The sequence below is a fragment of the Candida dubliniensis genome, chromosome 7, assembly GCF_000026945.1.
Source record: "Candida dubliniensis CD36 chromosome 7, complete sequence".
Taxonomy (NCBI): Eukaryota; Fungi; Ascomycota; class Pichiomycetes; order Serinales; family Debaryomycetaceae; genus Candida; species Candida dubliniensis.
Genome location: NC_012866.1, coordinates 703,991 through 717,533, shown reverse-complemented (window position 1 = coordinate 717,533; position 13,543 = coordinate 703,991). Strand labels below are relative to the sequence as shown.

The 13,543-nt window shown below is 34.0% G+C and overlaps 4 protein-coding genes across 4 annotated transcripts; 2 read left to right on the top strand and 2 right to left on the bottom strand. All coding sequences in view use genetic code 12, as the record gives it.

Annotated features, from left to right (window-relative positions):
- Positions 1–511: 511 nt before the first annotated feature.
- Positions 512–1,195, bottom strand: CD36_72760 (conserved hypothetical protein; the record flags this gene model as incomplete). The annotated part of the gene is made up of 1 exon (XM_002421445.1): positions 512–1,195. The coding sequence occupies one exon, from the start codon at positions 1,193–1,195 to the stop codon at positions 512–514; it is 684 nt and encodes a 227-aa protein (XP_002421490.1).
- Positions 1,196–3,212: 2,017 nt separating this feature from the next.
- CD36_72750 (flavin-containing monooxygenase, putative) lies at positions 3,213–4,460 on the top strand (the record flags this gene model as incomplete). The annotated part of the gene is made up of 1 exon (XM_002421444.1): positions 3,213–4,460. The coding sequence occupies one exon, from the start codon at positions 3,213–3,215 to the stop codon at positions 4,458–4,460; it is 1,248 nt and encodes a 415-aa protein (XP_002421489.1).
- A 145-nt stretch (positions 4,461–4,605) lies between these two features.
- CD36_72740 (conserved hypothetical protein) lies at positions 4,606–6,541 on the bottom strand (the record flags this gene model as incomplete). Its single annotated transcript, XM_002421443.1, has 2 exons — positions 4,606–6,395; positions 6,487–6,541. The coding sequence occupies 2 exons, from the start codon at positions 6,539–6,541 to the stop codon at positions 4,606–4,608; spliced, it is 1,845 nt and encodes a 614-aa protein (XP_002421488.1).
- A 1,804-nt stretch (positions 6,542–8,345) lies between these two features.
- Positions 8,346–13,418, top strand: CYR1; CDC35 (adenylate cyclase, putative; the record flags this gene model as incomplete). Its single annotated transcript, XM_002421442.1, has 1 exon — positions 8,346–13,418. The coding sequence occupies one exon, from the start codon at positions 8,346–8,348 to the stop codon at positions 13,416–13,418; it is 5,073 nt and encodes a 1,690-aa protein (XP_002421487.1).
- Positions 13,419–13,543: the final 125 nt, after the last annotated feature.

The window sequence follows — 13,543 nt, the reverse complement described above, 5'->3', positions numbered from 1 at the left end:
TATTGCCTTGAGCTATAAATTTTTAGATCTGTGTATAATTCAGTACCAGTAAAGAGTGTTTATACCATCTTCTTGTGTTGGTTGTTTTTGTTTTATGTTAGGAGGACCCAACAAATCCAATAGCAACAGCAGTCTTAACTATACATAGGGAGGAGTGTTGGGGTGGCTATTTTCCTGGTTTCATTGATGAGTGAACGGTATTTACCACTAAACTACTTTCACGCAGCTATCATATAATGAATAGATGTACAATCTAAATGTTAAAATGGCCACTCATTTTAGAGCTCTATTCATTGTATGCTGAGTGTATAACTTATTACTCTGATAATGTAAACAGTTGCAATATAGTAATCACATTGAAAATTTTTATTCCTTTAGTAGAGTCTTAAACGTAACATTACTGAAGACGCGTTTCAATAACATCACTACACCGTATACAAGAAGAACTAAAACCATTGAGACTAACTTCCTATTGCGTACCGCACACTAGTCACACTACAACTAGATGCTTTTAAATCAATAAAGCAGCAAATAAACCCAATAAAGAAACAAAGGTACCTGATGCTGCACCAGCAAGACTAGTAGTCTGTTGAGTTGAAGATGCACTAGTGGCTGAACTTGATTTTCCACTACTAGAAGACCCACTCGCCGTTTTAGCTTCGCTCACAGAAGTACTGCTTGCTTTGCTGGTAGTACCGCTTCCGGACTTTGTTTCGGAGTTAGCAGTGCTACTTGCACCACCAGTTTGCTGAGTTTTAGCAACATCAACACTACCTGAAGTTGTAGTTCCTGTTTCTGTTTTGGATCTTGTGTCAATTTCAGTTGTAGATTCAGTATCTGTTTCAAAATCAGTATAGTTAATCATATCCAAGGAGATGGAAGGAATGGAGAAAGTGTATAAATTATTTGAGGCAGCATCGCAATAAAGCTGTTTTATATCTGATGGGCTATGGATATCAGATTCTTGTAAAGTACCACACGTATTGGAACAATCATACAAATCTTGAAAATAGGATTGTGGCAAGTCACAAAGACATTTAAAGTTGGAGATACCATCACCACACTTATTCCATAATGTTTGAGAAGCCTTGTAGCAAGAGTCTATAGAACATTCATTGGTAGTGGCTCTTTTGAGTAGGTCAATTAAACTGGCCGACGATAAAGTAATAACTGCAAAATAAGCAAAAAGTTTCATTGTGGGAAATTGGAATGAAAAAAATAGTGTTCTGAACAAATCTAAAGAATTTGGCAATATTTTATTGAAAAAAAGAAAAAAGAAAAAAGAGTAAAAATTAAAGAAATGAATTGGATTTTATATTATTCAAATCATCATTGATTGTTATAAGGGTTTCGTTCTTTTTTGGAGTATTTGTTCTTGGTTCTGGAAAATATTGCTAGTTGCAACCAAATCTCAGTATTTGACCATGCCCGTGTGTTTTTTTTTGTTTTAGTTTTAGTTTTTGTTTTTTATTTACCAATGTAGTAATACCTAACACATATGCATGACTAGGTATAGTGATGCTATTAAACCTTGAATATTTTAGTGTTATAGTATTTGGAATTGGAGAAATTATTACAAGATTGGTTGATTGATTGTTCATATTAGTCCCCTCATTCAAAGAAAATAAAAAATCTAAAAAAAAAAGATCAAGGCGGTATGTTTAATTGTAATTAACTTCACCACTATAGGATGTTCTGATTTTTGGAGACAATATTTCATTTGGTTTACGAATGTAGATGTTTCTGGTTCTTTTCTGTTAGGGGGCCAAGAATTCTCAAAAAGTCTAATCAAGAAACACGTACAATGTCACAACTGAATTACACATGCAAGGCGGTGCTTACTACTACTAACCCTCTCCCCCATTTACGCGTGTGTGTAAGATATTATTTAATTTTAAATTATAAGATAATCTCATGTAGAAAGTTTGTAAGTGCAATCCGAGAAGGACCCCCCTCAAACTTATAAAAAACGTGCATGATCATGAAGATACTCCCATACTGAAATCTGATTGTAAGATTAACTTACTATCTACTTAACAATTATACTATTGAAGCAAGGTATTCTGTGTTGTCAATAAGACGATATATTGTTTATATGGCATCGGTACAACAATAACAATTACTTTTTCATTTACGATAATTTCATCTGAATCGAGGTCTACCATTTCTCCATTTTCAAATTGAAAATTGTTTTTCTATATTTTTTTTTACTTAAACAATTAAATAAGACCAAAAAAGTTAAATCAAAAATTTCACCTCAAAGTTTATTCTATTTTAGTATAATGTATAATTGAATTAATTACACTAATTCCAAATTCAAGAAGATGTTAGTTTTTTAGATTTTATAGGACTTGGTAATAAGATTTCGGTATTATAGATAATTGTTTAACTTCGTAAACAAAATTAAAGTTGTTACCAAAAATAAACAACAGCGCTACCAATGACTAATGTAATAAATAATCTTCTTTGGTGGGGGTCAGGTTGGAGAAGTTGTTAACTTCGAGGTTACCTAAAATTAGTCCTTATGGTATAGGGTACGCTACCAAAGAGTTTGATGAAACTAGGACGAAGAGATAGATACATAAGAATGTCTTATGTCGCATGTTTTTTTTGTATCAATTTCATTATTCGAAACCCAACGTGTTATAGGAACCGGACAATTCATATCCAGAACACATTCCTAGTTCATAGGCAGTGAGTCTTTTCAAAGCAAGCTTTATGTTGGATTGCATCGATTTATTTAGCAAATTGACAATTGGCATGTGACAACGAAACAAAGGCATATTAAATAAATCCTAAGAGTGAGATAAACTTTTAAGTTGGAAATTCCACTTTTCCGAGCAACCAACTTACCATTGGTGAATGCATCTTATCTATCTATGACATTCTTGAATGGACTTCCATCGAACGTTGTGTACATGAATGTATTGGGTTGATTTACTATAACCTCTTATATCACCAATAGGATCAGTGCGGACAGCAATTTGTGTAATGAAGCCACAGTAGCCTTTTATTTTTTCTAGAATACCGTCAACTCGACTAATGATCCCGACTACAACTGAAAATTTATATTCCATTCAACCAATGCCTTCTTTTTCTTTTTCTTTTTTTTTTTTTTTGGTTGTTTTCTTCATTTCTTGACTGTTTAGTTATAGTAACTTGTTGTTACTACCTTCAAATAAACAGTTTTATACTGAAAAGACAAACCAATAATGGTGGAGAAAAGAATTGCCATAGTTGGAGGTGGGCCATCTGGGATAATAACATTACGTTCTCTCTTAGATGAAGGATTCACTTCAATCACATTATTTGAACGAAAGAATAAATTAGGTGGTTGTTGGAATTTAACCCCACCAGAACTGATTAATTTCGAACAATTATCGAAAAAACAATGGAATATTGATCCTATACCTGAAACAATCCCAACAACTGTGCCTCATAGTACTGTGCAAAGATTCATGGACACGGCTACATATCCCTATTTAGAAACTAACGTTGAAGATATAGCCATGGAGTTTGATAAACCTTTCCCTAAAGAGACTATTTCCAAGCATGGTAAAAATTCGCCATTTAGACATTTCACAGAAATAAGTCAGTACTTGCATGATCTTGCAGATTTGAATTATGTCACATTTGACACTTCAGTAGAATTGATTGAGAAAAAAAATGAACAATGGCGATTAGTACTTCGAAAATTTGGACAAAACCAAGATTATATTTATGAAGAATTTTTCGATAATGTTGTTGTTGCCAGTGGCCATTTCGATGTTCCATTTATCCCAGAAATTCCTGGATTACAACAATTCTCTGAACTTGACGATACCATTGTGATTCATTCCAAACAATTTAGATCTCGAGATGATTTCAAAGATAAACAAGTTGTCGTTGTTGGAGCATCGGTTTCCGCCATGGATTCGATCCGAGACATTCTCCCCGTGGCCAAACGGGCTATCACGTCACAAAAACCAACAACTGAACCTCATGTTTATTTTGGTACTGAAGCATTTGATCATGATGGTATTGAAAAACGAGGACAAATAGTTAAAATTGAAGATCATACAATTTATTTCCACGATGGAACATCAACATTTGCTGATGCTATTATTTTAGGTACAGGGTTTTTGTATCATTATCCATTTTTACCAAAATTTCCCCAACTCAAAGAATTAATATTTGACGCAAATGACCCTTCACTTGCATTTGTTGGTCATAATACCCCAGGGTTGACATTTAAACTTTTCCAATGGCAAGCAATACTTGTTGCTCGAGTTTTCGCAGGCAAAGGTAATGTCCCGTCAACAATCAGAAATGATCCAACGATTCACCCCGATTTTGAACAATATTATGAAACATTAAGAGAGGCCTCTTCCGGCGCATTACCACCATGGAATCCTACTTGGGAAGAAGCATTTTATAGAGGACACTTACGAAGAAGACAATATTGGTTAGACAATCCTTGATCGATCTCCAAAATAATAATAAAAAAAGAAAAAGAAAAATAATAATTACACACATTTGCATAAAACGCATATATATATACATTGTATAATATCCATATATAGATGATAAAAACAAAAAAAAAAAAAAAAGTAAAAGTTCTCTACACTACTTGTAGTAGAAATCTTCACTTATCACTTCTAACAAATCATCAAGAACCTCATCAGCATCTTCATCTGCTTCATCCTCTTCGTCATCACTATTATCAATCTCATTCAAATCTAATAACTGGGTCTTTGATCTAATTTCAATTAATGTATCAATTTGTTTTGTTGTTTCTTCTGAAACCGACCCTTTCCCAAGCATCATGGTCAACCCATCAAATGCTGATTGTGTATCAGAGAAAAATGATAATAAATGCTTATTTTCCTTACCCATAAGGGTTATTCTGTAAAGGTTTGACTTGATGGAAACCAAACTTTTTTTGTCAACTCCAGTAGCACCACCAACATTGACGATTTTAATGTCAACAATTTCAACCACTGGAACTTTAATTGAATTATCTTCCGATTCAAGATATTGACGGTTCGGTGTCAAGCGAAGTAAAATTTGGTTGCTGCCTGTGTTGCTGTTAAGAGTAATCATATTTCCTTCCATTAACTTCAAAATACGTTGTTCTCTAACAAATTCATGAACTTCTCTGTCTAATTCCTTGTAGAAATCAAATAATTTACCAGCCCATTTTTCTTTTAATGACTGTTCAATTTTATTAATTTGAAAATGTCTTACATCACCAATGGCACCTCCTTCCGATGCCAATGCCTCATCAATACTTTGTCCACTCTTTTCAATTTCCTCAATGTTAGAATACAAAAGTTGGAAAATCTTGGCAATATCAACTTTGTTATCCAATTGAGCCCTAGTTTCTTGCCACAAAACCAATCCATGATTCATGGTGTAATAAATCATTAAATCCCAACTCAAGATCGCCGAGTTAATTTTGGGGAATTCATTCTCTTTCTCAAAAATATCCGTCCATAATTCAGTACATTTAGAAATAAATTGATACAATGGGAAAGTTCTTGCATGATCACTCATCATTAATTCTTCATGGAATCTTTTCTTAAATGTGAAATTTGGATCTTTTAAGAAAACCTTCAAGTTCATAGCCAACAAGATTGAAAAATTCTCAACAACAAATTGACGAGGATTATCGGTAAAGCCCGCCTTGACGTATTCTTCGGTAGTGGCTGGGGTACCATACTCATTCAATGAGGTTTCTAAAAATATAAACAAATTATTTAACATAGTTTGATGAGGTTTGATTGACATATCAAATCTAGTGGCCCCTAAATGTTGATTCAACTTATGGTATGCAACTTTTAGATTCTCAATGGCTTCTATAGTGGCTTTGTCGTCCGTTTCTAATAAATTTCCTACCGTACTGAAGAAAGTTACGTGTTTCAATCTCCCAGTTAAAGTAATGATGCCACTGTATTCAAATTTCAAACTTTTGGTGATCAAATCAGTGACCAATTTAATCGAGTTGAAAGTTATTTTATTATCCTGCAAAAACAATTTGCTGGTTATTATATCAATGACATCGAGATATTCAATCAAAGATTCATACAAAGGCAAGTATTTCTCAATAGAATCGTCTTTATCGCGGAAAATCGTCCCAGAAATATCAATTACCAGGATTTTTAAAATAGCCTTATAAGTTTCTGACGACATATTGGCACTGACTATGGAAAACAATGTTTGAAATAAGGTGTGATCCAAAATATGAACAAATTCGTCGGATATCGCATCACTGCCAATAATACAGTCTAATAATTTTGCCAATACCACTATTGAATTCACTTTCTCTTGTTTATCTTTACCCAATATATTGGTCTTTAGAATCGTTGCATAGGATAATGCTGTAGCTTCATCTAGTTTTGCTTTACTGATATTATCTAAAACGAGAAATTAAATGTTAGTTATTTGCAAAAAAAAAAAAAAAACAACACCTAAGCAAAGAATGGAGGTTTTTAATGTGACACATACTTTTGCTCAAAAGCTCATTCAACTTATGGTTGATACTTCTTGATGATTCTGACATGATAAAGGTATGCTAGTAAGATAAATAGCTTTTTTGGTTGTCAAAAAACGTCAAAAACGTCAAAAAAAAAAAAAAAAAAGAAAGAGTGTAAAGGAAAAGAACACGAAATAGTGTGGTTGATGATAAAAGTAATTGATTCTTGAATCCTTTTTCTTTAATTGTTTTTTTTTTTTTTTTTTTTTTTTCGCACGCAAAAGTTGTGTCGCTAAAAATTTCTCGTTTTATTTTTTTATATGCCTTACATTTAACATTCTTCTTCTTCTTCTTTTTCTTTAGTTGGTCAACCTGTATTTATGCAAATTTTTGAGGCGGTTTAAATACTAGATTCTTTAATACATATTGTTTAATTTGATATAAGAAAAAGATGATTGCAGAATTTCATTTGCTTTGTCCATTGTTAACAATAAGCAAAAGACTACCTATCAAAATTGTGCATTAAAATCTCCCATCTTGAAAATTCAAATGTCTTGGAACAACATGGTATTTATGTATATCAATAGAGACCAAACTAGCTATAATATACTAATAATACTAAATTGAATGAGGGAGAATTCCAAAGACTGCCACCACTAGCTCAACCTACTATTATTCTTCGCATTTCAGTTAAAGGGTTTTTTGTTCTCTCAGTTTGGATTTGTGTAATGTTCTGGGTGAAATATTTATTGTATTCTAGTCATTTAACCATTTCATTAATTGTACGATTAATTGATAACAATAGATATTTTTTCAAAGACTAGACTAATTGTATTTGTCTAATTTGATTGGTTAGTTTTCCTCATTTCTCTTTTACTTGTTGCTTTATTAATATTGAGTATAGCAATACATTTGGTGCAAGCTTAGGTTAGGAGTCAGCAATACTGGGAACACAAATTATTTCAGTATGTATTTGCTTCAAGAGTAAACTAAATAGTCAAGGAAATGTAAAAAAAAATAAATTTCAAGTTTAAAGTGGGGGTGGTTGATGTCAAATGTCTTAAAAAATGTGCAACACTAAAACCTGCATCATCGCTTCGACATATTTGATTGAAAACACCATATTTTACTGGGGGGAATTTAGCATTTATCAAGTCTATTAATAAATGGAATGGCATCAACTGATATTCATTCTTTTTCCAAAATCGAGTTACAAGAATGGCTTATCGACTGTTCATGAATACTCTATCTAAATAAGGGAGAGTTTGAACCAGTATTCCAAGATTTCTACAGTTGTATCTTTATTTAAATGGCATTTGTTTTTTTAAGGGGTGTGGCGGACCAACTTCAGTATTAAAAATTAGTATTCTCACTACAGTCAAAATAACAAATAGAATCGTTATTTTAAACTTTATATATTGTTTAAATTAAACAAACTATAGAAGAATCAATGAATTAGATAGAACCGAAGATTAGTGAAAGGGGAGTGGAGGAAGGGTAAAAAGAGGAACTTTAAAAGTAAAAAAAAAAATTGTATAACAAACGTTGAGAGAGCGAAAACCTTCTTTGCTTTGCTTTTGCTCTTGTTCTTTGCCTTTCGGCGGTACGTGTAAAAAAGTCAATTTTCACCGACAACAACCTTAAATAATTAATTATTAATATTATTTATTATTATGATCAACATTTTTTTTTTTTAATCTAGTGCCGACTTATTATACAGACAGAGAAAAAAAAAAAAATCTCACTCACGTTCAACCCTCAATCTATTTTTACCATCCCCCTTTTCTAAACAATTTTCAATTCAATTATTCATTCTTGAATATACTTTTATTTTTTGCATTATTGTTATTGTTTATCAATTCAATTCAATCCATTCCCATTCTCATTCTAAATGAGTTTTTTAAGGAGAGATAAATCTAAAGCCAACTTTAGAGATGGTTCTACTGCTGGATTAGAGGAACCAGTTTCCCCCACTACTCATTTTTCACCCAACCCTCCACCTCCAGTTGAAGGCAACCATGGAGAACATTATCATGATCCAGACTCCCCCAGATCCTCTGTTGTATCATTACCGCAACTCATCCATAACTCTGCTACTCACCATTTAAAAGAGAATTATCGCGGGTTCCATGCCAACAAACGACCAAAAGGTATTGCCAATGTCCCGCCGTTAGCCCAACCCATTAAACCACGATTTAAAAAGAAGAGCAATTCATTATTGAACAAACTAATATATTCTACAAAGAAAGAAGACGATGAAACAGCCATAACCGGGAAAGAATCTCGAGCAAGCTCCATTGTATCGGACGAAAAACGGAAAAGTGCAAGCCTGGCATCGTCCGGTAGCTCAAGACAGAAATTTAGATTTTCTTCATTTGATAGTAATTTGTCTTCATCGTCCACTTCTCCTCCTAAGGATAAAAAGGCACTGATTTCTGATACTGTGTCTGATTCATCAACCGTTACCGCACCCATATCAAATATGCCAACAATATCGATTGATCTTAATCTTGATGAGATGCACGACATTGTCAAGTCTCCAGAAACCCCTACCCCGATAGCTGGTATGCCAACTCAGAAAGTAGAGAAAAAGGCTTCACCTACAGCCATCAAAAATTGGCAAGCTCCTGAAAGTTGGGACGTAAAGGCCCCCACTAAAAAGGAAGAACCTCATCCACCCAAGATCGAAGAAATTGCCCAAGACGATGAAGCAATAGATAATGTGTTGGAAAAGAAACGATTACCAGTATTATATGGTACTCATCAAGTGCCGCATGTCACAAATTCGAAGGACATAAAGTCAAGTCACATTATTCGAGTATTCAAAGAAGATAACACATTCACGACAATCTTGTGTCCATTGGAAACAACAACCAGTGAGCTTTTGGCTATTGTGCAAAAGAAATTCTTTCTTGAGTCAACAACCAATTTCCAACTATCAGTGTGTATTGGGAACTGTGTTAAGGTATTAGAAGATTTTGAAAAACCTCTCAAGATTCAAATGGGGTTACTCTTACTTAGTGGTTATACCGAGGAGGACAAGTTGAGAATGCTAGGGAGAGAAGACTTGTCATTTGTATGCAAATTTGTTGTTGAAAACATATTTTTGCGAAGTTTGACTCATGATGAAGAAGTGTTATTGTCTCGGAATTACGTTGATGTCAATATCTCGTCTCTAAATTTGAAAAATATCCCTATTATATTCCACCAGCACACTTATGAAATTGAGAAATTAAATGTGGCCAACAACCCCTCTATATATTTGCCATTAGATTTTATTCAAGGGTGTACGACTTTGGCCTATGTGGACTTTTCCCACAATGGGTGCTCTAAATTTCCTAACAACTTATTAGAAGCAACCCAATTGACTCATTTGAACTTGGAAATGAACTTTTTGGATGAAATACCCCAAAGAATTAGCTGTTTATCAAATTTAACAAACTTGAAATTGAGTTCGAATCAGCTTTACTCACTTCCGCATTCCTTTGGTACATTAACTAATTTGAAACTACTTGATTTGTCGTCCAATTACTTTGATACCTACCCTGAAACAGTCAACAAATTGATCAATTTGGTCGAATTAAATTTTTCGTATAATGATTTGTCGTTAATTCCTGAATCTATTGCAAACTTGATTAACTTGCAAAAATTGAATTTATGTACCAATAAATTATCAGGAACATTACCTGGTTATTTATCCCAACTTAAATCTTTAAAGCGTTTGGATATCCGATATAATAATATTTCCAATGTCGACGTGTTGGGCATAATACCAAATTTGGAGGTTGCATATGCAACCAAAAATGCCATCTCGACATTTAGTGATCAAATAAAGACTTTGAGACTATTGCATTTTGATAGGAACCCAATAACAGAACTCAAGTTTAATAGTCAGATGCAAATGTTGTCGGTTTTGGATTTGTCCAGGGCCAAGATTACAGCATTCCCAGGAGAATTTATTGAAAAGATCCCAAATATTGAAAAGTTGGTACTTGATAAAAATCATTTAGTGTCTCTTCCCAATGAACTTTGTCAATTGTCAAAATTAGTATCATTATCTGTCCATGCGAACAATTTGCAGTCTTTACCAACAAACATTGGAGATTTAAGGTTTTTGAAGTATTTAGATTTGCACAGTAACAATTTGAAATCATTACCAGATCAAATTTGGGATCTTTGTCATTTGACACTGTTGAATGTTGCATCCAATAACTTGACTTCATTTCCCAAGGCACCTTATTCTGTGGTGAAAAGGTTGTCTTCGTCTCTTGTTGACGTACGTCTCGAGTCTTCGCAAACTTTATCTTTAGCTGATAGTTTGTTGATTTTGATATTATCTGATAATCGATTAAGTGACGATTGCTTTGATGAGATATCATTTTTGGTAGCCTTGAAGTCATTAAATGTATCATATAATGATTTAATTGAGATCCCCCAGGGGGCATTGAGTCGTTTAACTAGACTCAATGAGTTGTATTTATCGGGTAATGAATTGACAACTTTACCAGCAGATGACTTGGAAGTGCTAAAGTCATTAAAATTGTTATATATGAATAATAACAAACTTGTCTCACTCCCGGCAGAGTTGAGCCGAATTGCCAATTTGCAACATTTAGATGTGAGCTCGAATCAATTGAAATACAATATTTCTAATTGGCCTTACGATTGGAGTTGGCACTGGAATAAAAATTTAAAATACTTGAATTTTTCTGGTAATAAACGGTTTGAAATAAAACAAAGTCATATTAAAAACCCTGAAACAGGAGAAGATTTCGATAGTTTACTAGTGTTGAAACAATTGAAAGTGTTGGGATTGATTGATGTTACATTAACGACAACAAATGTTCCGGAACAAGCTGTTGATTTGAGATTGAGAACCACTGCTTCTGAATTTGACAATTATGGGTATGGAGTAAGTGATTCATTAGGTATGAGGGACCATGTTTCCGCTCGTGATTTATTTGTTCAGAAATTTAGAGGCAAAGAAAACGAAATGTTGCTTTGTGCATTTGATGGTAAACATGGGGCAACCAACCAAGGTCACAGGATCTCCTTGGTTGCGAAAAACATGTTTGTGAGAAATTTAACAAAAGAATTGCATGAGATAAAGAGCGATGATGAAATAGAAAACGCTTTAAGAAAAGCTTTTTTGAATTTCAACAAAGAAATCAATGGTATCTTGACTGCTAAAAAGAACAAGTCATTTACCCCCATGCCTAACATGTCAAAAGAAGCTCTTGAATTGAATTTGGTCGACGATGGTAACGCCGGTTGTACTGTAACTGTGATTTATATTAAAGATAAGAAACTTTATTCGGCAAACATTGGTGATATTGAGGCGTTACTTTGCAGGAACAATGGTGATCAGTTTTTACTTACCGAAAAACATGATCCTACCAATCGAGAAGAGTTTGAAAGAATTAGAGCCTCCGGTGGATACGTATCAGGTGGTGGGGAACTAGATGGTCATCTATCGGTGTCCAGAGGGGTAGGATTTTTCAACTTTTTACCACATACACATTGTGGACCTACTGTTCGTCGGTTTAAAATCACTAATGATGATGATATGATTGTTTTGGGAAGCAAACAGTTGTGGGATTTTATATCTTATGAATCGGCCGTTGACATAATTCGTAAAGATAAAAATGATCCTATGGTGGCGGCACAAAAGTTGCGAGATTTTGCTATATGTTATGGTGCAACCGATAAAATCTGCGTTATTGTTTTAACTTTTGGTAATAGGCAGAAACAAGCTGCCAACATGTATTCCAATTATGGTGTTGATAGAAGACGTCGAGATAAACAACAAGTTGTTGGAGGAGACTCTAATCTCCGTAAATTGGAACAAGAGATTGAGCCACCAATAGGACCATTGGCATTAGTTTTCACTGATATCAAAAATTCCACTTTATTATGGGATTCGTACCCGGCTCCCATGAGATCAGCAATCAAAATTCATAACACGATAATGCGTCGTCAGTTGCGGATTACTGGTGGGTACGAAGTGAAGACAGAAGGTGATGCATTTATGGTGGCATTCCCATCACCAACTGCGGCGTTGTTGTGGTGTTTCCAAGTACAACAGAATTTGGTGACAGCAGATTGGCCATCGGAAATACTTGAAACTGATCAGTGCTGTGTAGTATCGGATTCAGAAAATAATACCATTTTCAGAGGGTTATCGGTTCGTATGGGTATACATTGGGGCTCTCCTGTATGTGAACCAGATGTTATAACTGGTAGAATGGATTATTTTGGGCCAATGGTCAATCGAGCCTCACGTATCAGTGCTATTGCTGATGGGGGACAAATTGCTGTCAGTTCAGATTTCTTGGATGTGTTGAACAGTTTAACTGTGAAACATAATAATATTAAAAATAACGTTGAATCTTTGATTGATGCTTATCAGGGCAATGAAAATGCAGGAATGACAATTGAAAGAGAATTGAATGCATTGGAAGACCTTGGATGTAACTATTATAAAATCGGTGAGCGTAAATTGAAGGGGTTGGAAACGCCAGAACCGATTACTTTGGTGTTTACAAATAGATTGAAATTGAGATATGACATATTTCAAAAGAGACTTGATGCTAATCACAGTACCCGAGTGGCCGGGACTTTACCGGTTGAGATTATATACGGATTAAGAACAGTGTCGCTACGGTTGGAGAATATTTGTTCCTCGATCAATAATGGTGGTAATTATTGTAGTGAAGGATTTGAATCATCATCAGGGGTTATCTCACAAAAGATGAATTCATCGTTTAAAGATCTGGATTTGATCTCTTTGCTCAATCATGTTACAACTAGAATTGAAAGTTGTACCTCAACATTGTTTTTGCGTCAACAATTAAGTCAAGTCAAGGGAGATATGGGGTTGATAGAGACTACCAACTCTCCATCTTTGGATGTTATCATGGATGAAATAGCAGACATCATGAAAACAGTTAATGAACTTAAATAGATACATATATAGTTGTGGTTTCTTTTCTAGTTCACAAAAAAATAACAAAAAAAATAAATAATGTATATTAACAAAGAACAAGTTGCATTTGATCTTTCAGTTTGTTTTATTTGGTTGATAGTGGT